The sequence below is a fragment of the Ptiloglossa arizonensis genome, chromosome 10 (assembly GCF_051014685.1).
Source record: "Ptiloglossa arizonensis isolate GNS036 chromosome 10, iyPtiAriz1_principal, whole genome shotgun sequence".
Classification (NCBI taxonomy): Eukaryota; Metazoa; Arthropoda; class Insecta; order Hymenoptera; family Colletidae; genus Ptiloglossa; species Ptiloglossa arizonensis.
Window position 1 is genome coordinate 6,170,648 of NC_135057.1, and position 26,026 is coordinate 6,196,673.

The window sequence follows — 26,026 nt, forward strand, 5'->3', positions numbered from 1 at the left end:
TGTATATTTAATGTCAACGATATATTTTTTCATTATTCTTATAGAATATAAAAAAAACTAAACTCAACGACTATAATAACCATACCATTCCTAGTACTTATCTTCGAGATAATTTACATTGGAAGATACTTTAATTTTTCTAAATATTCACGCGGAAATATTGGATCGATTATCATCTCATTATTTTAACCTTACTCCATTCAATTTTTCTGCAAAATATCCTTTGCTACAAGAAAACTTACAACACTACGATAATACGAAGGAAAGAATAATTGTATAATCTTTCTTATATAATTATTCTATAATTATTGTACAAGTGTTCCTCTTAATATCTTAATTGGTGTGTGTGTGTATGTGATTGGTGCAAACGGGGTTACCCACCTCTCCGTTCGCGAACGCGAGGATCCCTTCGGCGGCCATCTTTGTCGTACGGGTTGAACCCTTGCGCGAGAAACGAACCGCGTGCGCGTCTGTGGTTAAATCGGGTGGAGCGTATTTATAAAACGGTCCATAACGAAGTAGTCACGATGCTGACAGCTGCGACGCGAATCCTCTGTTCTTCGGCGCTCCTCTCGCGACACGAAAAATCGATGGGGATGAGCGGAGGAGCCATCCTCGCTGTCCTCTTCCGTTTCATCTCGCGTTCCCCGCCCATCGGCCATAGAAAGTGATGTTTCTAATTTATGGAATTATCCACCGCGTAGAGAAGGGTCAATTAACCTCGATCACCGGTTTAGAAACCTGTTCAGTTTGTACGACACTTGTTCGAGTTTTCTTAGGCTCGCTCCCGATAATCCGTGAACACGCTCACGGACCGGTGCTTTCGTTTCACGACGCCCCGTACTAGGCGGTGGAAGTGATTTTGAATTGTTAAAGGAGTTACGCAAGTGGTGATAACTCGACTTAAGGCAAACTTGGGTACTTAACGAACGAGACGTTTTCGAGCACCATTTTCAGACCGAACCAAGCGGATTAGTGCCGCTGTCGGAGAATGACATTCGCGCCAAGTTGTAAGAGCACTTTGTCTATAAAAAAAAAAAAAACAGATGACGGTTAGTTACGAGGAGGATCTCTAGCACCGATCGAAAACGTTCAATTAAGGTTTCTGGGGATCCTCTTCCGACACGAGTCGTTTGTTTACACTTTTTCTCCATGTGAGGAACGATAATAGGCTGCTCGATAAGTTTTGTCGTTCGATAAGAAATGGCGCTATTAGGTTCGTCGTTTTATTTTTCTAAAGATGGTACTACTTTTCGATGAACATGTGTGAGATTTCATGTAGATCTGTCGATTCATTCGTATATTTACAGTTGTTCAAAATTCAAGTATCATAGTATTCTTTTTCCAATGAAAAAAACGACAAAACTTATTGAACAACCTAGTACTTTGTGATTTCTATCAATGCATTCGAGCTAACAAAAACGTCGTTTATACTATGTTTCTTCATTACTTTTGAGTGTACAATCAACATCAGAAATTGGTCCCAAAGATTACAAGAGTCCCTATCTGGTAACCGCAAAATGTCAACACGCAAAAAGTAGAATATGCATTACCCTGTAAAAATTTGTGATTAGACACCATGAAGCTACAATTTTCCCTCAAACCATTCCAAAGTGGATAATCCAATCCCCAGCAGTCGCGAACGATCTCAGTATCGAACAATCGGTCTCCGATAACCCTGTAAGAATTGATTCCTCGTTAATTTACCAAACATTCTCGTTTCTGTCCGAACAGGAAGAGATCGGTGAAATCATCGAGTCGGCACCGACGACTCCGCTGACCATCGCTGACGAGCCTAAGTATCCCGCGCAGTCAGTAGTCCAGGCATCGAGCCACGCGAACGACGTACACGGTGTCGTCAAACCGTTCCAGACGAGGAGCTGCCTCTACAAACGTCAGAACTCGGTCGGCAGGAGTTGCACGGTCGCGGACGACATCGGCGATTGGTCGAACAGCATCCTGGCCGAGTTCAACACGATCATCGAGAAGGAGATCGACGAGCTGACCAAAGAGAAATCGCGACAGGAGCGAAACGGTACCAAGGAGGAGCCGAGGAGGATCGCGCGTTACAAGGAGCCTCCGAGCGAGTTCGGCGTATCGGATAGCGAGAGTTCAGCGGGTAGCTCGTGTGGGACGAGTACCGATCGATCATCCTCCCGACGGAACAAGGAGGGGCCGCGTGATCGACGAAATGGAAAGCTGTTCGCCGACGAGACGGGTCACCGTTTCCTCCTGAACCCGAACTACCGTGGCCAGGATCGTCCCGTGTCACCCGTGGACGACCGCGAGAAGAGCGGTAGCCTACCGGAGAACCTCCAAGACGCCGTGGAGAGGCGTTACCCACCACCTAACCCACTGAACTCCGACTACGGGTCGAACGATCCCTCGCCGACCAGCTTCATGGAGGAACAAGTCGATCGGAACACTTCTAGTCTACCCTCGAAGCTGGACCGCGGACGGGAGAGGGACTCGCGCGCCAAGTACCTCGAACGTAGTCACGACGAACCAAAGATAGAAATAAGCCCGAAGACCAATGAAACCGGCGACGGGAAACCCGTATCGCACGCGCAGATCCGTTTCAACGTCGACGGTGACAAAACGATCGACGAATCGAACGCCAAGTTACCGCCGCGGCAACGCTCGGACTCTCATCGCAAGAGCAGCCTACCGTTGAATCTGATGAGCCAGAAACGCAGAAGGGCACCAAGGTTGGCCAGAATCAAACGCAACGACGAGCACACCGATCCTGATTACGACTGCGACGAGGTGACCGGTGGTTCAAGAGCCGTGGAGGGTGCACCGAAATCCGCACCTGTCACACCCACCGAGGAGAAGAGGTCACCGTTCTCGAAACTGATGTGGAAGAAACACACACCGGTGTTCCGTGAGAACTCCGAGGACGTGGTGCTGGTCAGAGTGTCCTCGTTGCCCGATCAGGATTTCCCCGATTCGGAGAACGAGACCGTACACGGTCCTGGCACGCTCAGGAATCGGATTAATTCGAAGGACGGACTCGCGAAGAAGAGGGCCGTATCACCGTTGACGTTGCGCTCAGACGTATCGGCGAAGAGGCTGTCCGAATCCGATAAGGACGTCAGAGAGATCAGCCCCGTGGATCTGAAGAAGTTCTCGCTCTCGAGATCCAGGGCCAACGACGTGGGCGTCAGCTGCGATCTCCCGGAAGACGACAATGTTGAGTCCGTCGGGAGCGTCGATAGCGGGAAGTTTGATCGGATACAGAACCCCGACACGAAGAAAATAATGGACGAGCAGAGCTCCAGATCCGGTTCGGTGAGTTGTGGATAAAATTCTTTTTTACATCGCTTTTTACACCGAGCTCTTCTTTTTGGAGGTACGGAGTTGTGAGTTCCAATGCCCGGTACCTCAGTTTGGTTTTTGTTTTTTTTTGTTTTTCTTGAGAGAGGGAGAGAGTGTACGCGCCGAATGTAGGCCTCGAAATTCGCACAACAGTTCATTCTTTTTTATCCATATTGTTCGCAACGCTGAGATGAATTTTTACAGAGCGTTCAACGTGTCCGTGGAACTCGATCGCGGGAGTGTAGTTTGTTTTATCGATGACACTCAATAATTTTTGTTCCCTGGATGTGGCGTGTTAGATAGTTGCGTGCTTTGGTTCTCGGAAAATCATAATCCTCTTACGAAGGTTCTCGGTTTATAGCTACTTTTATCTTCGTTGAAGACCTCGGATTAATGCTACATTTACTACGTTTACTAACCTCTTGCAGACGTATTTACGAACGGTACTCGTGCATACAGGGTGGTTCATTTAGCTCGATTGATTCAATTTCTTTCGTATTTAAAGGACCAATTAAAATTTATCTTTATCATGGATGATAATATTTCGAAACACCTTCAAGGTGACGAAAATTTAATCTTTTATTTGTATATATATAATTTTTTTTGCAAAGTAACCTTTGACTTCTTTATTTTACACAAAACATTTGATTTGATCAATACCTGCTAGCTGAAAGGTAAACAAAATTATATAGTCACTCGTAAAAAAGTTAAAAGTGACCTTGAAAAGTTACATAGAGAAAAGATATACGAAAAGTCAAATATCATCGCTTTAAATGTCCTTCGAAATCGTATCACTCGTGTTAAACAAATTTTGGATTCGCTGGTCGCGAAGAGAGACGAGTTGGTCGAGTTAGATGATTCGCTCTTTTTAAATTTCTATTATTCCCCGGAGTAACGAAACAAAATACTTTCAGCTACCAATTTCTCTTCAATCTTTGTTATCGAAGATCCGAAACGGTTCTGGCTCCTGTTGCCCGAACAGTCCACCGATGGATTCGATCACTTGCTCCGACATGGCGACACAAACTTCGCCAGCTATTTCGAGAAGTTCGAGCTTCACATGGGTCAGCGATTGCGAGTCTCCAAGAGGTAACTCTTATGTCTATTTGAGTGTCCTTAAAACTTCGACGTTGTTAGAAGTTCCGACTTGTACTTCGGTTGCGAATACATTTATCGAAGCTTCTTTTTCACGGTAACAACGCGAAACTTTTTACGTTCAACTTTTAATTGACACTCTACTTTAACTCTGCGTGGTTTATCACGATGACACAATAAAATTAAACAATCCTTAACCATTCTACCGTAAAACCTTTTACTGAAGGCTAATTTCTAAACATTCCAACGTCTCTTTAGTTTTTATCAAACAGCGAATGTATACGTAAAATAACTAAATTAATAATATGAGGTAAGTCGAGGATCAGTATCGATTCTTACCACAGTACTCAATTCTTTATTTATTCTCTATTGCTACGAATTCGCAGTCGGTAAAAATAAGTAGGAATAAATTCTCGCTATTCTGGATTAAAAATATCGGTAAAACGACATTAGTGGATGTATTTGATGAAAAAAATTGATAGCGATATAACAAAGTACAACGTGCAACACCGAGAAGGAATTCTTAGATACGGTCAGAAACATTTCTAGGCACTTCGAGCGAAGCTACGCTCGACACGAATTTATTACGCAATAATTGTGCTTCGTTGATTAATTAAATCTCCACCGTTAGTCTGGAACTCGCGAGAACGATTACGGTTTCGAGCTTCAAAGAAATTGTCGGATACGAGCGCCTTATTCTTATCCTGAAATTGATGTTCGCAGCGGAATCGCAAATGGATTTTCAGTCGTTACAAGATGAAAGCACATTGGATCCAGCTTCCCCGCAAGACACCGTAGACGACGACAATAGATCCTCCTCCTCGTCGCAGGATCTTCTGCAGAGCATGGACGAGATTTCCTCCGGAAGCCTGTCACCGGATACGACCGACAGAGCATCTCCGCTCGAAAGTGGCATCGGCACCGCCAGCCCTCCCAGAAGTACAGATCGACGGATAGTTAAGCGTAAGTCGATTATCCTTTCTTCTAACGATATTACGTGTTGCGTCGAAATTTCAGAACATCTTTAGTATTACTCGGGAAATTTTATTTCAGAATTAGGAGATTACGTGTTGCGTGGAAATTTTAGAAAATCTTTAGTATTACTCGTGAAATTTTATTTCAGAATTAGGAGAATACGTGTTGCGTGGAAATTTTAGAAAATCTTTTTTATTACTCTTGGAATTTTATTTCAGAATTAGGAGATTACGTGTTGCGTGAAAATTTCAGAACATCTTTAGTATTACTCGTGAAATTTTATTTCTGAATTAGGAGATTACGTGTTGCGTGGAAATTTTAGAAAATCTTTAGTATTACTCGTGAAATTTTATTTCAGAATTAGGAGAATACGTGTTGCGTGGAAATTTTAGAAAATCTTTTTTATTACTCTTGGAATTTTATTTCAGAATTAGGAGATTACGTGTTGCGTGAAAATTTCAGAAAATCTGTAGTATTACTCGTGAAATTTTATTTCAGAATTAGGAGAATACGTGTTGCGTGGAAATTTTAGAAAATCTTTTTTATTACTCTTGGAATTTTATTTCAGAATTAGGAGATTACGTGTTGCGTGAAAATTTCAGAAAATCTGTAGTATTACTCGTGAAATTTTATTTCTGAATTAGGAGATTACGTGTTGCGTGGAAATTTTAGAAAATCTTTTTTATTACTCTTGAAATTTTATTTCAGAATTAGGAGAATACGTGTTGCGTGGAAATTTTAGAAAATCTTTTTTATTACTCTTGGAATTTTATTTCAGAATTAGGAGAATACGTGTTGCGTGGAAATTTTAGAAAATCTTTTTTATTACTTTTGGAATTTTATTTCAGAATTAGGAGATTACGTGTTGCGTGAAAATTTCAGAAAATCTGTAGTATTACTCGTGAAATTTTATTTCAGAATTAGGAGATTACGTGTTCCGTGGAAATTTCAGAAAATTTTTAGTATTATTCGTGAAATTTTATTTCAGAATTAGGAAATTAGGTGTTGCGTGGAAATTTTAGAAAATCTTTAGTATTACTCTTGAAATTTTATCTCAGAATTGAGAAACAACGATTCAATTATCTTTTTTTCTATCGACATTAGGTGTTGCGTGGAAATTTCAGAAAATTTTTAGTATTACTCGTGAAATTTTATCTCAGAATTTAGAAACAACGGTACGATTATTCTTTGTTGTATCAATATTATGTCTTGCGTGGAAATTTCAGAAAATCTTTCGTATCATTCGTGCAACTTTATTTCGAAATTGGAAACCGACGGTTCGAGCTTTCGTTAATTTTGTACCGCAATGGACGCAGGGGAACGAGATCCAACTGAAGCTTCGAACAAAATGAATTTTTAATTCGTGTACGTCCTCGTGAAGTAACATTTATAATTCGTAGTTCGGTTAGATTCGATGTATAACATTTCGTGACATTTTATCGTAATATGTGAATTACGTGAAGTGAAATCAAATATTCAATTGCGTTATCGTGAATCGTCACTGGTACGCTGTAATAGATTTATCCTTTAATGCTCAAATTGAAGAACTATGAATTATTTGTTCGTAACGCTTTGAGGATTTTCGGCATTTCATTAATCGCTGGTGATTAGTTAGAATTAGACACTTGATTCAATATTGCAATTTAAATTGTACGTAATATCCCTAGTGCTTTAAAGAACGATATTACGTTAATACAATGGCGTAAGGTAATTTTCAAAAAAAATTGAACAGATTATAAAAAGATGTGTACGCTGTCCTTTGAAAGTATCTTGACTTCAATGCTTTATGAGTTTTTATAAATATACCAATGTTAATATATCAAAGTCAGGTAGATGCAATCGTACTATTATACAAATTCGCAATTATATTTTTGAAATTAATGCAAAGAAAAAGATATGGTTATATACGATTCATTGATATTGTCAAGAATCATGAATAATTTATAAAATATTTGGGCAGAAAAATACAACGATATTACATTTTGAAAACAAAACAATATAAATATGAGAATTTTAAAAGCGATTAACCTTTCCACTACTGAATCAACGCATGGTAGAAAGGTCCTCTGTGCGAAATTAACTTCTAAATTTAATTTCCAATAATTGTGCTTATAAAATATATTTAAAAAGCGTTTATGCAACTGATGTTTCATTTAACTACGACCTTTAGAATAATATGTTATCCACGTTCGAATATATTCGTGTACTATATAACAGTTGAAAGGTTAATCCGTTCAAAAATATTCGAACAAAATATACAACGATCGTAAATTTTACAAATTAAAATAATACAAATAGGAAGATCGTAAAGAATGTTTAATCATATGTAAAATATTCAAGTGAAAAGCTACAACGATCGTATATTTTACAAATTAAAATAACACAAATAGAAGAATCGCAATGAACGTTTAATCGTTTAAATAATATTCAATTAAAAAGATACAACGATCTAAATTTTACAAATTAAAATAATACAAATAGAAGAATTGTAAAGAACGTTTAATCGTTTAAAAAATATTCGATTGAGAAGGTACAACGATCTAAATTTTAGAAATTAAAATAACACAAATAGAAGAATCGCAATGAACGTTTAATCGTTTAAAAAATATTCGATTGAGAAGGTACAGCAATCGTAAATTTTACAAATTAAAATAATACAAATAGAAGAATCGTAAAGAACGTTTAATCGTTTAAAAAATATCCGATTGAAAAGATGCAACGATCTAAATTTTACAAATTAAAATACAAATAGAAGAAATCGTTTAAAAAATATTCGATTGAAAAGATATAACGATCTAAATTTTACAAATTAAAATACAAATAGAAGAAATCGTTTAAAAAATATTCGATTGAAAAGATATAACGATCTAAATTTTACAAATTAAAATAATACAAATAGAAGAATCATAAATAACGTTTAATCGTTCGAGAAATATTCGAGCGAGAATATACAACGATCGATTGCTTTGTAAATGACGTAAATAGGAGATAAACTTTCGAAATATCGGCCGTGTTCAAAACTATGTTCTCCGTTGTTTCACTACAGCCCCGTCGTCCAGCAAGTGTCATCGCAAGGAGACCTGGGAGAGGATCCGGCGCCGGCCATCGAAGTTGAACTCGCGAAACGACAAGCATTCCCAAGACGTGTGGATCAAACGCGAGAGCGTGCACACGCAAACGAAAGAAACCGACGACCAATATTCCCAGGAGGCGGTGGACAGCAGCAGCGGCCTCGACGACACCCTGCCGAGGATCAAGCCCCTACGGCCGACAAATCTGCCGCTGTGTGAGTTTCATTAACGCGCACCGACGCCCCGACGCGCTAATCGAGCCTCTAAACACGCCGCGTAGTCGCGCATTCAACGAAGATGCAAATGGACATCGGGTATTCGAAAGCTCCGTAGTTTCGAGCGACAATATTTTCCAAAGTCAAACAACCACTTTTGTCCCGTCAGTTTGCAAAGCAATTAACCGTCTAGTGGCGTCCCGATCGCGGAAAAATTTCAACGGAAATCGACCTGGCCCACCGCTCGACGGAAATAGATAGTGCATATAAAAATCCATTATCTCGTGAGAAACTCGCGTTCGAAAGAAAGGACGATCGTTATCTGTACACGGAGACGTGCAACGAGCACGCTGTCTAATAATTTTGCAACAACACGAACGATACTTTCACTGTAGAATGTCTGCCAGAGATTTGGATAGCAATTACGAGGGTAAAAGGATCGTATCCCGGTGACTATGATCTCGTGGAACGACAAGTGGGAATCGATTACCTTTTAAAATTTATTTTCGAGGCTTTCGTGAAAAGTAATTTACTTGACTCGTCAAGGTGATGTGTTAAATAATTAATGTATGTTTAACTATTACCTCGAATTGCTTCCCTTTCGAAGTACCTATGCATAGTGGAGAGATGAAAAGAATGGACCTGAATAGAATTCAGACTAATCCTAACTTAACCTAATGACGATGCATCGTGGAATGATAAGTGAAAATTTGTAGTTATTCATTGGTAATTAATGCATATAGAATTTGGGGAATTTGTAACAGTTAACCCGATTGTTTAAAATTCAATGTCAAATCGCCAAAGTGTACCTAACTTTTCCCCAAATTGCTTCCATTTCAAGAAAGAATACACTCGAATGGAATTTAAATTTCGCGGTCAGAATTGCCCCGAAGATTTATTTCGCCGTTAGTTTAGGGTTTCGTATCACATAAACAAATCGAATCGCTATCGTGGAAACGAGTTTTACGAGCGAAAGGATTTCTGTCCCATCGTGAACATCCCTCGGGAGCATTGTCTACGGTTCCTTGCGGTAGGGATCGTTTCGTGGACGCGGTGAATAATTTATTTCATCGTCTCGTCGATAGGTCTGTCCACCACCGCGAGCAGTTCGTTAAGCTCTGGAGAATTGTTGGAAATGCCTCCGCGGGCACCCTCCTCGCCTTCTGCCGCGAGCCTCCAGCTGAAACCGGAACCGCTGACCGTGGAGATGGGCGGAAAGAGCAGCAGCGCGCCGTTGTTGGAGAACAACGACGTCGAGAAGACCAACGGGAAAGCACCGGTGAGTATTCTCTTCAAATTTTTAACTAATTTTTATGCTCGTTCATCGAACACGCGTGAGAGTAACGTGCTGGTGTTTTGAACCTTGCGAAATTTTGCTGAACGTCTAAAGAATTCTACAACGATTGCAATTGATTCTAATCGAACAAAATTTTCGCGATATAGTTCGTAACTTGGAAAATTTCGTAAAACTGATAACACTGTACGAGATTTCAAACACCAAGATTTACGATATCAAAAATATTTTTGTAAAAGATTCTTCGAAGCATTCGTGAGCTTCGAGAAAATTGTATATACATTGATAGTCTGAAATAGAATGATTTCGAAGTTGGTTCACTTCTACTAGTAACATTTATGTTATAAGATATATAGTTTTATCTTTGTGAGAAAAAAAAGAAGTGTCCCATTGCTAAAAACAAAATTAATAATATATACAACAGAAATACTCCTACTCGGATATTAACATACTACCAGAATTACAAACGTCTAAAAATCATACTTTTTTTAACAAATACGTACAATATACGTTAAAAACATTAAAAAAATGTATATTTTGCTTTATTCGTAACAATTACATCCATCAAGTTTGCCCACAATCAATTCTCTCTAAGGAGATCAACCTCCATGATATTCATCTCCGATAACTGATAGAAAAGCAACGAAGAAGCAAACTGAAACGGGATATATTCTGGCACACCCTGTTAATATTCGTCTGAAATTTACATCCGTGTAACACACTCTGTAAGTAACTCTGTAAACTCACCGTACTGTTTTAACGCGAAACAGCTGAAAAACTACTCGGAACAATGCACGGCCCGTGACTCGTCTTCCGTAACGATCGATCAACGCAACAGTATCGATGATAAATAACCGCGTGGCACGTCCGTATGGACTGACAACTGTCCAACCCGTACGAGGCGGCACCGTGTCCCGGAGATATTTCTTTAAATATCGATAACAAGCCCCGCGCACGACTCCAGGAGTACGAAGTTCGGGGTTTGGCCGGAGTGTATCGTCCTAGCCTCGATACGGTGCATTAATCACGTGGCAGTAAAGCGTGTATGGCATTTGGCATCGAGATTACCAAGCGGAGATACGTACCTTCGACTGTTGCTCCGTTCGGTGATCCGCGGTTATGGGCCACCATTAGTCTCTGCCCACGTGAAGCGTGTACATTGCGTGGCATTGACCATCGCGAACATGGTATTTGTATTTTACTCCGGTGTAACGTGGCGTGTACAGTCCGTGTGGGCTGGCCGAGGCCATCGTAAGATTGACACTTTGTTGGCACGATGAACCTTAATTTCCCTTTCATGACAGGTATCTCCACCTGCTACGAAGGCGAGTCGAATGTCTTGCAAATTAACCGATTCGCGCTGAATTGAATCGGTAAAACGAGCTGTTCTTTCGTACCGGGTATACCCGGTGCGGACAGTTCGGTCGCGTCGTTTGCTACGGTTTATGGTGGAAACGCATTATTATCGCGTCACACGAGCACGCGCGAACGAACATCTCTTTAAGAAACGCGAGCGAGCGAGCGAGCGAGAGTGAGTGCACCTTCGAAGGTTGTTTTTAAAGTCGTTAACGTTCGGTTGTGCCCGTAACGAGCTATTTATTGTTTGCGTTCAACGTTTCCGATGAGCAGTTCGCGGTCATCCTCGAAATTGCCGGGAGAGGATAATTTAAATTACAAGAGTAAATGTTCCCAGCGCGGCGTGCTTTGTTCCTAATGAGTTTGTTTTTAAATTACCCGCGCTGTCAACGGCTGTGGGTTTTGTAATATTACGTTACGGTATAGATTATTTTAGAATTCGTATTCTAGCGTGCGTTAGGTTTGGGTACTTGGAATTCTTCGTCGGAATTATCTCGAAACGATCATCCGTTGCTGAACGAATACTCTTGGGTCAAAGATTAGATATACAAGAAAATAGTAACAAAGTAGTAAACAAGTTTATTTGTAATGGTAATAGTATAATTTTATTTTTTATTTATTTGTTTAATTTAATTTTTAGATTCATCTTCTTAGATTATTAAACGTTGTTGCTCGGATTATCGAACATAGGTATTTTTAAAGAGAATACAGTCAGAAAGGGTGTTTTAATTTACTTTTTGGATTAAACTCTTTGTCTCTTAAACTTTATTACTCAGGTTGCCAAAAATAAATATTTATAAATACTAGTCTTCGAAATACTTTCGTAAATTGTGTGCAGCGAACTAACAACTGTTTAAAAGAAATATAGCATATTTCAAATTATGTAATACGTCAGCGATGTAACACTAGTGTCTGCAACGAGACTTGACCCAACAGGGATTAGATGTTAGAGTACTCAACTATAAAAAGGTACCGAGTGATTTTTATGAAACGTAACTCAACAAGCTGAATAAAATCTTTGGACTCGATTCGACATGGATCCATATCGTGCTTCCATGGTCTTACTTCTTTTGAACCGTATCGGATGACACTTGCTAGTTAGACTATAGGCCTAGGCGATAGTCTAATCGCCTATTCTCATATCCATCTTTCATTCCTTCACACCCAAGCCTACAGGGATCTTATTAAACTCGTGGAGCTATGTATACTTCTTTTTTGCTTATTATACGTTACTTGGAATAATTAGAGAATCTTACATAACTTTCCCTTATTAAAAAGTTTTAATCTTTCTACAATTTGTCCAACTACAAAAATCAAATCACCGTTACGAAACATCAACTTCAAACACTTTATTTGATACTTACTTTTGAAATAATCAACCCTGTTTAATTATAAAAAATAACTTGTTTTTTAACCTGGTTTTCTCAAAATTGTAAAGATAACTTAGTTCAGAGCTATATTGCATCCCTATCTTGAAGAATAAATTACTTTTTCATTGTTAATATCGACATATTTTGCGAGTTGAAGAAAATGAAACGTGTTTAACCTGAACAAAGGTTTCGATCAACCGTATTCCAGTAAATTATCATTAAACGAGAGTTCAATTTTTAACAAATTCTCCTTGAACGAATAGATATTTGTTTGAAAATGATCACTACGAGATGTATTTCTCAATTCGTGAAGTGTCTCCTCGATTGGAAATTGAAGGAATTACAAGCTCCAAGTGATAAGTTTTGCGGTGTAATTATCAGTACGAGATGTATCTCGTTTCGTGAAGTGTCTTTTGAATTGAAAATCGTGTAAATCTCAAACTGGAAACTACGAGTTTCGTAGAAAACAAGAGAACATTGAACGAGTTCGTAGCCAATGAAGTGTGGCTCACCGCAGACGACCAATGTTACCGATGCTCGTCATAAAATCGAAACTTTGTTGGCCGGATGGAGATCTTAAATTTCCCATCGCAGCGGGAGGGGATCTCGTCTCGTACTCGATATCTCGCAAGTGGATCGGATTTTCTTCGATATAACGTGCGCGTACTGCTTGACAACGATTGTACAATTGATATTTTGTGAGCATGATGAGCTTGATGCTGCTCACGACGGGTATCTCCACCTACTCTCGTGATCGTCGGTGAATCTTTCGAACGAGTCCCACGATTTCAAATAACATCGAACTCAGAAACGTTCTTCAATTCGGCGTTTTTCGTTGCAAACTTTCATTCGAACTGTTTGCTTTTATAATAAATTTAACGTAGTTCTTATGCCGATTGTATCGCCCACCTTCTTCTTATATTAAATTATTTCATTCACGATTAAAAAGTTCGCGTCGGATAAAAAGTGAGAAGAAAATTAAAGTGGATAAACTTGAAATTTTACGTTTCATTGAACCATGGTCAAACATATTAATCGGAGTTATAATGTCATGAACGCCTATTTAAAGTTCTTGTGTGTCAATATGGACAATATTAATTAGACAACGGAATTTTAACTGTCTCTCGAAGAAAGAAATTCTATTTCTATTTGGAAATAACGCGAGTCTATAGCGAATAGGAGGATCGATACTCGTTCGAACTACTTGCTAATTTTAGACACTTCGTTCACAATTTTCACAGTTAATTACTCGATTGCAGTTCCTATGGTCGGTTTTTTTTCTCCACTTGGAATTAATCCAACTTTGTACGCAGTGGTTCGTTTCCGTTTTATTTTCTCGTTACATTGGAAACAATTTTCCTCTCGCGTTCTCGTTTCAAAGTTTTTATTTAGTTCGGATTAAAATTTCTCAATGTGTAAATCAAAAGCACATTATTCAAACGGTGCAAGATTCAACGTGCAAAACTTGCTCTTCGTTGTGCTTTATCGAATACTTTTTACGGACCTCCGAGTCCATAGTTGTGCAACCTAATTTGCGAGTAACTGACTTTTACAGAAAGAAGGAAATGAGCCAGTGTCATCTCGGGTGTACGTTTCGTAGTTCCTCTGTATTCTCCAATTTTCTTCGTTGGTTTTACGTTTAATTTTAAATTAGTTCGTTCCAGAAGAAACACTATTTCCTCCGCGTGCACAGCGAATTACAAAAATATTCATACCCCGCGAAAAATTTACTTCAAAAAATGAGGGAAGTAATTAAGGCCAGGGAAAGATACGAACTTCGTTACCTTGGTATATTAGTTTCAAACAACGATTCCATCTTTATTACTCCGTATATACATTTTTATACTCACCCACACAAACTTCTTTATCCTCGCAACTTTATATCGTCGTACTTTGTGCATCTGGCACTGGAAATGTAAATTTCGATCCAATTTCCTCGTTAACCCCATTAGTATTACTGGTGCACGTGTACGTTTACTTTTTTAATTATTCGAAATATTAAAACGTGACAATGATCAACAAAATTGCGAGCAGACACTCGCAAATAAATTTTCCATTGATGGAACACGATAACGTCACAAAACTTGATAGACATTATATTTTTAAAATAGTTGGAAATATTGTAACGTGGAAATGAATATTCTCACTCGTGAAATACAACAAGTGTGGTAAATATTATGGGTCAATATCAGTTTGGAATTCAAGCAAAATAATTTCTTCTTGAAAAGATTAAAATTATACAGTTTTTATTCTTAATTTCAGTGCGTTCTTTGGGTCTTTCTCGATTCAACGTTCCCATAATATACTGTTTTTCCGTAATTAAAGTTACAATTAAGTTGCATCTGTATTAAAGTTACAGATGCAACTGATGCTCCTCAGTTCTTTCATTGCATTATAAAGTTAAATACACGAGTTAAATAGATCCAGGGTATTTTTAACCCAAACACTTTGCATCTACAATCGAACATAAGAATGTCTCGAAATTAATCATTTAAAATATCATAACGTTGAAATAATAACTAAAATTGCGAATAAACACGCAACTAAAATTCTCATTCTTGAAACGCAACAATCTCGTTATAATTCTGATAAATATCATGATCCAACAATAGTTCTAATTTCGATCGAAATAACGTAACTTTAATTAATTTAAGAAATAAACAATCATTTCAAATACCGTGACACGAAAACAACCGTTAAAATAGCTAACGTTCGTGGATAGATTTCTCATCGATGAAGTCCAAGAACCTGGTCACAAGTTTCGTAAATATCGTCGAGCAATATTGGTTAAAAATAAAAAAAAAAACCAATCGAAATTATTTGTTTTCCAAGTGACCAAAATCGCAGCGAGTTTCATTCCTACACGAATCGGTTCCCGAATGAGCCAAGTATCGTTCCATGTTATCAAAGATGGGATAAATTTCTGTTCGTTGACGTTCTATGGACTAGCTTGGGGAACATCTATATTTATCCAAAGGCCTTCTTTGATATCGCTCGGTCCGTGTGTCGCAGCGCGATGGCGTCAAGAAATTGTTCGGCGTTGAATGACAACCAACTTCGTAGAGACACGTAACGCGTGACGCGTTGAGCAGTACGTATGTAATTTATCGGGATTTTAACACGACCCGGTTAACGCCTCACCCTGCCGATCGTCGACGGTGGATGTCCGATCTACGTAAATTGTTCAAGGTCAGCCCCGATGCTTTGATGCTAAAAACGACCCTTCGCGTCGATGCACAACCGCGCAGCCAATATTCTGTTTACTTCGTGCATTTTTTTTTTTTTTTCTCTTTTGCTGCCCCCCGAGGCACGCGATAAAATAACAGCTGAATTTTTAGAACGAGACGTGGAAGTACCACTATTTCGCGCGCCATTTTTGTCGATGCAGACGCGCGGATGTTTGGCTAACCCTCCATTGCGCAATGTGCCCGTTCCGGAACCTATTAAAAACAATTTAAGTTGTTTGTTTTCCCGCCGTTACATGTTATTTTTCTCTTCGTGGTTAGTAGGGAAGTGGAACTCGACCAGTTGTACAGTTACGAAAATGGCAACCGTGGAAACCCTACGAATTATTTTCAAATTTCAATTTCGCGATAAGAATTTATATTCAATCGTCGTTATTGCAAAGTATTAGTTTTCGGTACATTGGTTAACGCGACATTCATTTTTACGATTGGTTTGACATTTTTGGATAAAATTGTCGTTCAGTTTTTTTTGAGAAGTTATTTTTAGTTCTCTTACGTGTCGTTTTTAATAAAATTGATTTAGAAAGAATCACGATCAGACGCGTGAAATTATACTAATTGCTTTACGAGTCATCGTGACAATTCTTTCTTTTGCGCGATTAAAAAAAAGTGCCTTTAAAATTTTCCGAGTGAATTTCACGGGATTTGCGTACGACGTTAAAATGTATTGAACCAAGACCTAACGAGTAAGTTTAGACTGATCAATTTGTGCATTGACCGATGTAGACTGTAAATAAAGAAGGTTGTCAGAAAATAGAATACCCTGGAAAGTCCAGACTAAAACGTAATAAACGCCACGAGCGTTTTGCGTCTCTGTTCGAAAAGCGAATGTTTTAAAAACTTTCATACCACTGTTCAATTATATGGACTACTTACTTTATTGAATTTTTATTTTTATACCCGAGCTCCTCAATCGGATACGTATTTTCTCTCAGAGAGAGATACACGAATAACGGTAACGAATAATCGTTCAATTTGAGCATCGATTAATTCACAGTGATGTTAACAATCGAGAAGTAATTTTTGTATAACTTTCGGAAAATTTCTCATCGAATGTACAGTTATTTTCCCTTTTTTTGAATTGAACTGAAATAAAATTTTTGAATTGAAATACTCCGCGAAATAAAATAGTGGAACGTCTGTTGTCCAAGTTAATTCCACGAGAATTGAGCGCCTCGTTTCGTAGAAACGAAATGTTTCGCAACCAGCGGGAAAAATGAAATCGAAGAAAGAGAATGGTGGAATTATGATTTCGTGAAATATTAACGGGCCCTCCGTTTGCTGAATAATTACTTCCAGTCGGGGCTAAAATTAATTTCAACGGCGCACTTGAAAAAACAGATGCGAGGCTTTCGGCTCTCGCTTCGTGATTAATTTTCTATGAATTCTCGGGTTACGTCAGGCACATTGCTAAATTTTTTTTGCGTTTTCAGTTCAAAACGCGTTCCGGGAACGAAATTAAAAGAACAATGTTTGCTTTACGGAGAAACCAAACAGGCAAGCATTTTCTCTGTAAATTTGTCAGCGATAAAAAAAAACATATTTTCGCGTGTTTTTTTGTTTTTTGTTTTTTTTTTTCTTTTTCTTTTTCTACGAGGAGTTACGTTGTAAATTTCCCGGTTTCTATTGCGTGTAATTTTTCGAAACGTTGCGCGTTGTAAACACGCTCGTATATGTTGTAGAATAAATGTTTATACGAGCGAGACAATAAATCATAGCAGCTGGGTCTATATGCGCTGTATTCTGTTTGCTTCGAACATTTTTGTTACCCTTGGGCGTGAAAAAGTAATAACGCACAAAATTACCAACGCGGCGAATGTTACATAAATTTATCGATCCACTTGCTGTCTAACTGCATTCGATATCTATAAATCACGGACGTCCTTTATAGATACAGTGTAGATTAGATGTTATTAATTAGTTTGTGATACTTAGAAAATGGTGATTTATCGGGGGTAACATTTTTGATTTTATTTATAGGCCAACTTCGTTCCCTAGTTTTCGATAAATCTAGAATTTCATGTGCAGTTTTGAAATATGCGAGTAATCGCATTTATTTTGTTACGTGTATCGAAGCAATTCCTTATACTTAATGGTTGTTGTATTGTAATATTAAAATCTTTAGCTAATGTTATAAAAGGAAACCATCTAAATTTAAAAAATTTCCAAAAATAGTACAATGTTTGAATAGTACATTTTCATATTAATTTTTGTTCTCACAAAATAACAGAAAATTGTAATCTTTCGAACGTTTATAATTCCAATTTTAATACTATATTTCTACGTTATATAAGTACGTTTATTTTGAGCATGAGTCAAAACCCATAAATGTAAAACGTGAATAATAAAAGTAGCTTATTTCAGACTGGTAATCGGTCGCTACGTAATATTTAGTTTCGAATAAAATATACTCGGTTTCGTTTAAAATATTCTCAGCAAAATTTACCTAAAATTTCAATTCCCGAGATGGATAATTAATGTTCGCTTAATACTTACTCTCGTAGAAAATAAACTCGATTCGTGTGAAATATTTTTCAAAAATATTACTCGAAGTTACGATTCTCAATTTTATTATATTCTTCTTTCTAGAAAATACACTTCATTAAAGTATTCTTTAAGAAAAATTATCTAAAATTTCGATTTTCGAGACTACTTCCTAATAAAACACACTCGTTTTGTTTCAAATATTCTTGAAAAACAAAATGACCTACTTTACAATTTTTTAAACTCCTCACTTGAATTTACTGTTTGCACTAAGTTCCATCTCCAAAGTTTCGATAAGGAAATTCACAGAAACGATTCTCGGAAGAAGAAAAAATTAAAAAAATTGTTTATCGGTCATTTTTCGGTAGAGTTCGGAAGTGTCTATACACAAGGTGGCAGTTTGTACACGAGTGAGCATCATCGCCTTGGCAAACATATGTTTTCGCGATACACACGTACACGGGGTGGATACGTTGGTGTTCGCGAGTGATCAAAGCTAATGGGGCAGCGAGCCATGTCGGCGTATTAATCGGTTGGCATCCCTCATACCTCTAATAGCCGTCGTGTGTGGGTTGTGTGTTTCCAAAGGGCCTTAGGTAGAAGAGAACTTCCGCCGAGGAGCGAAAAAATCATTGCACCCCGATGTATGTACTTAGCTCGGAGGTTCTGTTCTAACTAGAGTTTTAGTAGCTGAACGTGCTCTTAACTCAGAAACACGATTATTTTGAATTAAAGCTCGGATTTATTTATAATCGAAACATAAGCGCTGGTCGATTACGATAAATACGGGCCACCGTAGCGAATTCGATTAATTATGGACAATTGATTTCTGAAGCCAAATACCGAGTAGAGACAAATTTTTATCAAAATTTTTTCTCAAAAATTGAACATATTACGATCATTTACGTTTATCAAATTGTTTTGCTTTTTGAAGAGATACATAATGGATTTTAAAAGCAACACGTAATGGATTTTAAAAACGACGTAACAAAAATGTATTTTTAAAAACCCATTACAGGTTTTAAAAGCGATACATATAAACATAAAATTAATTTTTATTCAGAATGATCTTTCTAAGTAAAATATACTTTCGAAAAATAAATTTACATTTAATTTAGAACTTTGTTTATATGTAAAACAATAAATAAATGAATTTATTTTGATGTGTATCTATACATATTTTGTTTCTTTTTCAATATTATTAGTTTCGTCTGTGATTTAATACATACGCTTTTTATAATGTTTCTAATAAATCCACATCACATTTTAACACTCGGTTGAAAAGTCTAGTATTCGTTTGAAAAATAAATCCAAATCACCAGAGAATCTAATAAATTAAAAATAATAATTTACGTTATTGCGCGATCAGTATAATAATACCTAGCTCTGTTTCCCCAGGAACTTTCTACGTATATCTTACCGCTGTTTATTCATAGTTTAACATACTTATTATTGATATTACTAGACATACATAAAAATAAAATGATGATAAATATCGACAGAATAGTAATTACGAATGATTCTCGGAACATCGACAAAATCATCGTATTTCTCTTATTCTCCGTCACTGATAATGTTTGCATCGTGTATGGAAATGAAAATATCGTATATTTAAACCTACACGCGAGCATCGAGAGAGAAAATCAATTTTACTGGAAACTTTCAAACGCTGGCTCTCTAATTATCTCACAGTAGGAACGTAATTCGTACAAGAATGAATAGAAATTACGGAACGCGAGTAGACTTTAATGGGAAATAATTAGATGGGAGTAGAAATGGATGTTTACATGTTCGTTAATTCAAACATTCGATTCTACGAGGATATCATCCTCGCATCTTTGCAGCGATTGCACCGCTTCTTATGCATTCCGAATGTATGCAAATGTTTCCACGTACAAAGTGCACGCAATTAGACCAGGGATGCGTTCTTTCCGCGGTTTAATCTGTTTTCGTGTGGACGTGAAGCCAACCGGGGGATAAAATGGAAAAATATTTTTCGAAGCCGACCGATGAACGTTTTACGATCACGGTACGAAGGTGGAATCGGAAAACAAAGTTTTTAACGTCGTTGGGATGATTTTCAGGCTGCACCTTGGCTTAGGTTCGCGACGCGTAATTCATCGAGGAGAAACAGAGAAGGTTAACGAAATCCTGGAAGACCAAATAAATTCTTGTTGCTCGGTTTCGCGTGGAACCGTCTTCTTTGAAGATACGTACGCTCGTAAAAAAGGAGGACGCTGCCTATTGGGCATTGTTCGAGAAATGTTTGCAACGTTGTCTGCGGTTTCGTTTTTTGTAAATACGGCGCCGATTCGAGCGGTAACATCCCGACGTTTACAACCTTCGCGCGATCAACCGTCTAGTTTATTACTCCGTATTTTGCGGCGAAGGACAATTAATTTCGTCAGTTTTGACTCATGCTGTCGGCTCCTACGGTACACGGTTCTTTAAAGCTCGAGTACGTAAGTTCTGTTCTTGGACGGAACAAGTTCCAAACAACTTCGAGAAAAGGTATCCCATCGAGACAACGATGGGACCTCTTGTTTGCAAATTTTTAGCCACTACGAAACTGTCTTTCCTACAGAATGCTCTCGAAAGTCTCGAACACTTGAGAAATATGGAATATTTTACGTCTCGAGTGCCACTACAGTCTCGAAAACATTTAAACCTTTGACAACCTTGACACTGTTTACCGTTTTCTTTACGACGTTGACGAATTTATTGGTATTTTTATTGTTGGAAAAATTTTATTTTCACAAACTTTTTTCAGCGTTTTAGTAAGATCGGTAACAATTCAAGAAATTCAAGAGTTTGTCAAACTTTCGATCGGTAGAGTTTTGTAAATGTTTCTAGATTTTTCGAGTTTCGGTGTATGTCTAAATAATTTGAATCCCCCTGGTACTTGCAGGTAATTTTCCACTCATTAGGAATCGCTAGAGCACTTGCTCTAAGAGCTAACAAAACTTTTGACTCTACTGTATACTTGTTTTCATTACCAATGACTTGTAAATATACCCAAAAGTGTGATCCAGTCACTTAATTCTAAGTAAGGATTTAGCTAAAGACAGTTCAAATCCCACCACTACTTCCAGATAATTTTCCATTTTTTGTGAAATAGAGAATTTACTCCAAAAGTTAACAAAACTTTTGACTCCTGTGTACACCTGTTCTCAGTTTAGATGACTTGTAAACATCCCTGTAAAGGTGATCCAGTCATCCAATTCTAAGTAACGGCTTAGTTAAACACAGTTTGAACCCCATCTTACAAATGTTCTACTTACAAATAATCTTCCATTCACCACGAAACGTTAGAGTATCTACTCTAAAAGCTAACAAAACTTTTGGCTAGGACACCTTCTATCACTTTTGATAACTATTAAACATTCCCAAAAGGATAATTCGATTCTTAACTAAGGAAAAAAACTGCGATTTCATTTACACAAAGCATACACAAACACGAAGTTGACTCCACTCTGGAAAAACGAAGTCAAACTCCGTCAATCTTAACCAATCTTCAGCTTTCTCGAATTGGATCTCCCGAACGGAAATATAATTTGTAACGCGTCATCGAGTAACGGCTCAATTTTTCCTGAAAATTAGAGTTCGATTGGAAAGAAATTAAGACGTCGATTAATAACAGACTCCTCGGAAGCAACGAAAGTTTTGCAAGATCGAACTCGATCTTTGCGTTGATTCTTCGCTTCGACCAGTTCCAAGCGGAAACTTCGCGAGACGAGTCGTGGGAAAAAATGGACAGGAAATCGTAATCGAATAAAAAAGTTGCAACAGTGAAAGCTGAGAAAAGTGGCAAGTGAAAAGAAATGGCTGGAGAAATAAAACTCAAGGATAGCAGCGCCGTAACTGCTGTGTTGTTATTTCGTTTTTTAATTAGCAACCACCTCGAGAGATTCGAACGTGTACAAGCTGTAATATCTAAAAATTGTTTTATATGTTCGCGTTGCCCTACGATTGCACGCGTAAAGTACCAACGAAAATTCTATTTCGACTTTGCAAATTGAATAATATTCGTTCGCGAACGCTACGCTGTTTACCACCGAGGAAAATGCCCTTCCCACGCGTTGCCCTTTTTATGAAATTATTTGCGCCGCGTTAATCGATAAACGTTTCGTGCCGGTACAGCGCGAAGATAAGGTCACGGTCGTTCGTTCGTACGATTGTTTCGACGATGGACCGTTTCGGCATCGTATGTGGATCATGGTTCGACGCTGGCGTCCCATTGTCGAGATAAACTCCGTGGTCTTTTTCTAAAACGCAGACGTTAACTTCACACGTCACGTGTTTAAAGTTTCTTGTAATTTGACGACTAAGAAGCGCTGCCAGGTGGTACATGTACATCGTACGTCGATAAACAGCTCCAAACTGCCCCAAATACGACAGCCCGTGTAGATATTCCGTCGATTAGCTCGGTACAAAACTGGTGGATCCAGAGACGAAGTAAACAAGAGAGTGAAATACGAGTAATTATATTTTTCGTCAAATTTAAATTGTATTAAAAGGATTGTTCGTAATATTAATATTTCGTAATATTATTGATTAAAGGTAATGTCAAACACGCGGCCCGTTTCTTTCGCGAATTTAAATTGAATTGAAATGTTTGTTCGTAATATTAATTTTCAAAGTACAATAAGGGAAGAATTGCAAGACAAACTACCAAAAGGAAGAAACGATCGATTAGAGGTTATATTATAGAACAATGGTGACAAATACTAAACACGAAACACGAATATATATTTTTAAATATTGAAAATTATCGCAGGGTAAATCTACGAACATATATCTCAGAGTAAAATTTCAACTATCTATCAAATGGTTGATATTATTTTAAGACACTTCTTTTTGTCGCATACTCTTCACAACTGCACTCGATAACCTGCATTCGTATACAAATTTGACACCACTATCCTAGAACCATATTTACCAAACCTCTCACCTTATCTCCACAAAATATAATACAACATCCCCCTAATTCTTCAATTAACCTCGATACGATCCACAATTAATCCAGCGAACAAACATAAACTATATACCGATTCCTTTAAGAAAACCGATCGTATTTTTCCGAACAATAATTGTTCACGATTAAACTATAACCGCACGACAGTTCCACCGATAATTCGGTCATTTAATCCTCAACAACCTAATATGATAATAACATCCGCCCACGGCAATTTGTGAACGTCGTCGCACGCGTGCACGCCGGTCAATTAACGAGCATCACGGCGAAACGATTCAAATGCAATTTGAGACGCGCAATCGTTGCCCATTAACCGGATAATTTTATACGGAAAATCTGGTCGCGATAACCAGCGGGGTGAATTTAATTAATAATTGCTACGAGGTGAAAAATGGCGAGGAGGAGTGGTGTGCGTAGAGGGTCGGGTGTTTCGTTGCGCTCGAAATTCCCGTTAAATTGCGACGGAACGTTCTCGACGATTGATTTCGGCGAATCGTTGAATTAATTGAATTTTAATTTCGTCCGTAGCAGCGGCGTTTTCGGGTCGAGGCCCGTGTCGGGCCGATATAACAAACGGTTGCTCGTTTATTTCCCGAACGCGGAACGTTGAAAGGTTCGTGACGTCAGCGGTGGTGTCCGGGCGAACGAATCCATAAATCTCCTGTTGCTGTTTGCGCTTAGATAAAGGCATCCGCGGCGCGAGCCGGCCGAGTGCCATTTGTATCGCGTACGAATCGATGATAACGCGACGGGAATAATGGCGAAGCCACTGATTTTATAGTGTGCACGCGTGTAGGTACACGGTGGGTCTTCTGAGCGTATTAAACTCCCGGGGCGTGCGGAATCGGCGTACCCGTGAACGAAGCGACTGAAAGAGTGGAGAACCTACGCGCCAAATTGTACGATAATAATTTCCATATCGTTGCATCGAGAAATTACGGAAAATGTCTGATCGAACCGCGAGGTAAAAATCCCGCCCCAGTACAGGTGCTTTTTTGCGTTGGAAATTTTTTTACGTTGGCAGCTGTTTATACTAGAATTTAATACGAAACATAATTACACACGAGCAGGTTTTACCAAAACGATGACTGTTGGTTTTAATTTTACGTATAGTCGAGTAGCTATTTAACGAGAAAATCTTCTCGTTTTGCTTATTAGGGAAATTTAAGTTTTCGTTCGCATTAGGCTATGTCTTTCAATATTTTTTCAATTCTTCATTTCCTCGATCTTTGTATCAATATATATAAATGGTGTATTTTTGTTCGTGGTGATGTAAGATACATTAAATCTTCGTTATTCAGTTTTAATTACGCACAGGTATTTACGATCGAAGAATTATGTCTGCTTGTTAAGACCGCATAAAACCTTGCAGGCGTAAATAGTTGTTCGATTATAAGAACGTATATCGAGCGTCTGAATTTTCGAACAGTGGATCTTCAAAACAAATCTGATACAAACGGTCACGAGCCATGTCCTCTAGTACGTACAGAACAGCTACACATTCTCACAGTCGAGTGTTTACCTCCGAACGAATAGGACCTGCCATACTTCCAGATGTAATCTGCTCGTGTGCGTACCATACATATTCGGCTTATTGTTTTTTTTATTAGAGTCAACTCCTTTCTGATAACACATGTATCCTAATAATTCTGATCTTGTTACAATTAATTTTAAATTTGTCCAGCAGTCTATTAATGTTAGTCCTTAATGCTCTATTAGCAGTCTATTAATAGTCCTGTACATAGGTGTTCAAAATCGAAGTTAATCGAGTTCTTTTGTTTGTTTTCAGAGTCTGCATCAGCCACGCTCGCAATCGGAACGACAACTATCAGGTGAGTTTTTAACGAATGCATTGCGTCACTATTTCTTTCTTAACAATTTTACGTAACTACTTTCGAGTTAGTTAAAATTTTAACAGGCATCTGTATTACACCTTGTTCGATGATATATATTATCAGAAATTTTACTTGGTAAATTTCATACAGCAATAATACTTAACAAACTAACACGATTTTTCTCACGTGTGTTATTTAAAATTGATTACCTAGCATAAAATTTGTGTTATTTTGTTTATTACCAGAAGTGTTTCCTTTTATTTATACGGAATTGTTTTTGAATTTTACTTGCATATTGCAAGTCACTGCTGTTTTCCCCACATTTGTAAATATTTTTCGTAAAATGCTTGTTTATTCCATTCGTTCATTCAAACGCCAGGGATAAATATTATTTTAAATTCGAACGAATTAAACTCACAGTGCAGCACTTCCCAATTAATTTGTCCTGTTTTTGGGTTCTGTGTACATTTTTTACCACACAGATGAACGTAGACCTATATGAAAAAAATATGTTTCGACTATTATTGTACAGTTGTAACTTGGGGAAATATTCCTTCGCAACGAATAGAATCTATTTTTCCAAGTAAAGTTGGTACTATACGTAAATATTGTACCAAAATATACTGTCTACATGTTTCAGTAGAAATCGATAACGTATAAAGGTCAATTGCCATTGTCTCAAAAGTTCGGTTCCAAACTGCTAAACTTTCAGTTTTGAAGTCAAATCCGATGCGAATTTACCAGATGGATACTCTTAACCTCTGTATACCGTTCGAGCATATTTGGCCATAAA

General features: G+C 38.0%; 1 protein-coding gene across 2 annotated transcripts in view; it reads left to right on the forward strand.

Annotated features, from left to right (window-relative positions):
- Cv-c (RhoGTPase activating protein) overlaps positions 1 to 26,026 on the forward strand; it is a 565,606-nt gene that overhangs the window by 190,855 nt on the left and 348,725 nt on the right. Inside the window, exons 3-8 of one of the 2 annotated variants that reach the window (XM_076322424.1) lie at positions 1,735 to 3,291; positions 4,233 to 4,407; positions 5,137 to 5,376; positions 8,435 to 8,674; positions 9,760 to 9,953; positions 25,188 to 25,230. In XM_076322424.1, coding sequence (XP_076178539.1) covers positions 1,735 to 3,291; positions 4,233 to 4,407; positions 5,137 to 5,376; positions 8,435 to 8,674; positions 9,760 to 9,953; positions 25,188 to 25,230 — 2,449 coding nt within the window. The remainder of the gene's footprint in view (positions 1 to 1,734; positions 3,292 to 4,232; positions 4,408 to 5,136; positions 5,377 to 8,434; positions 8,675 to 9,759; positions 9,954 to 25,187; positions 25,231 to 26,026) is intronic. The other variant, XM_076322425.1, reaches the window with a different exon arrangement.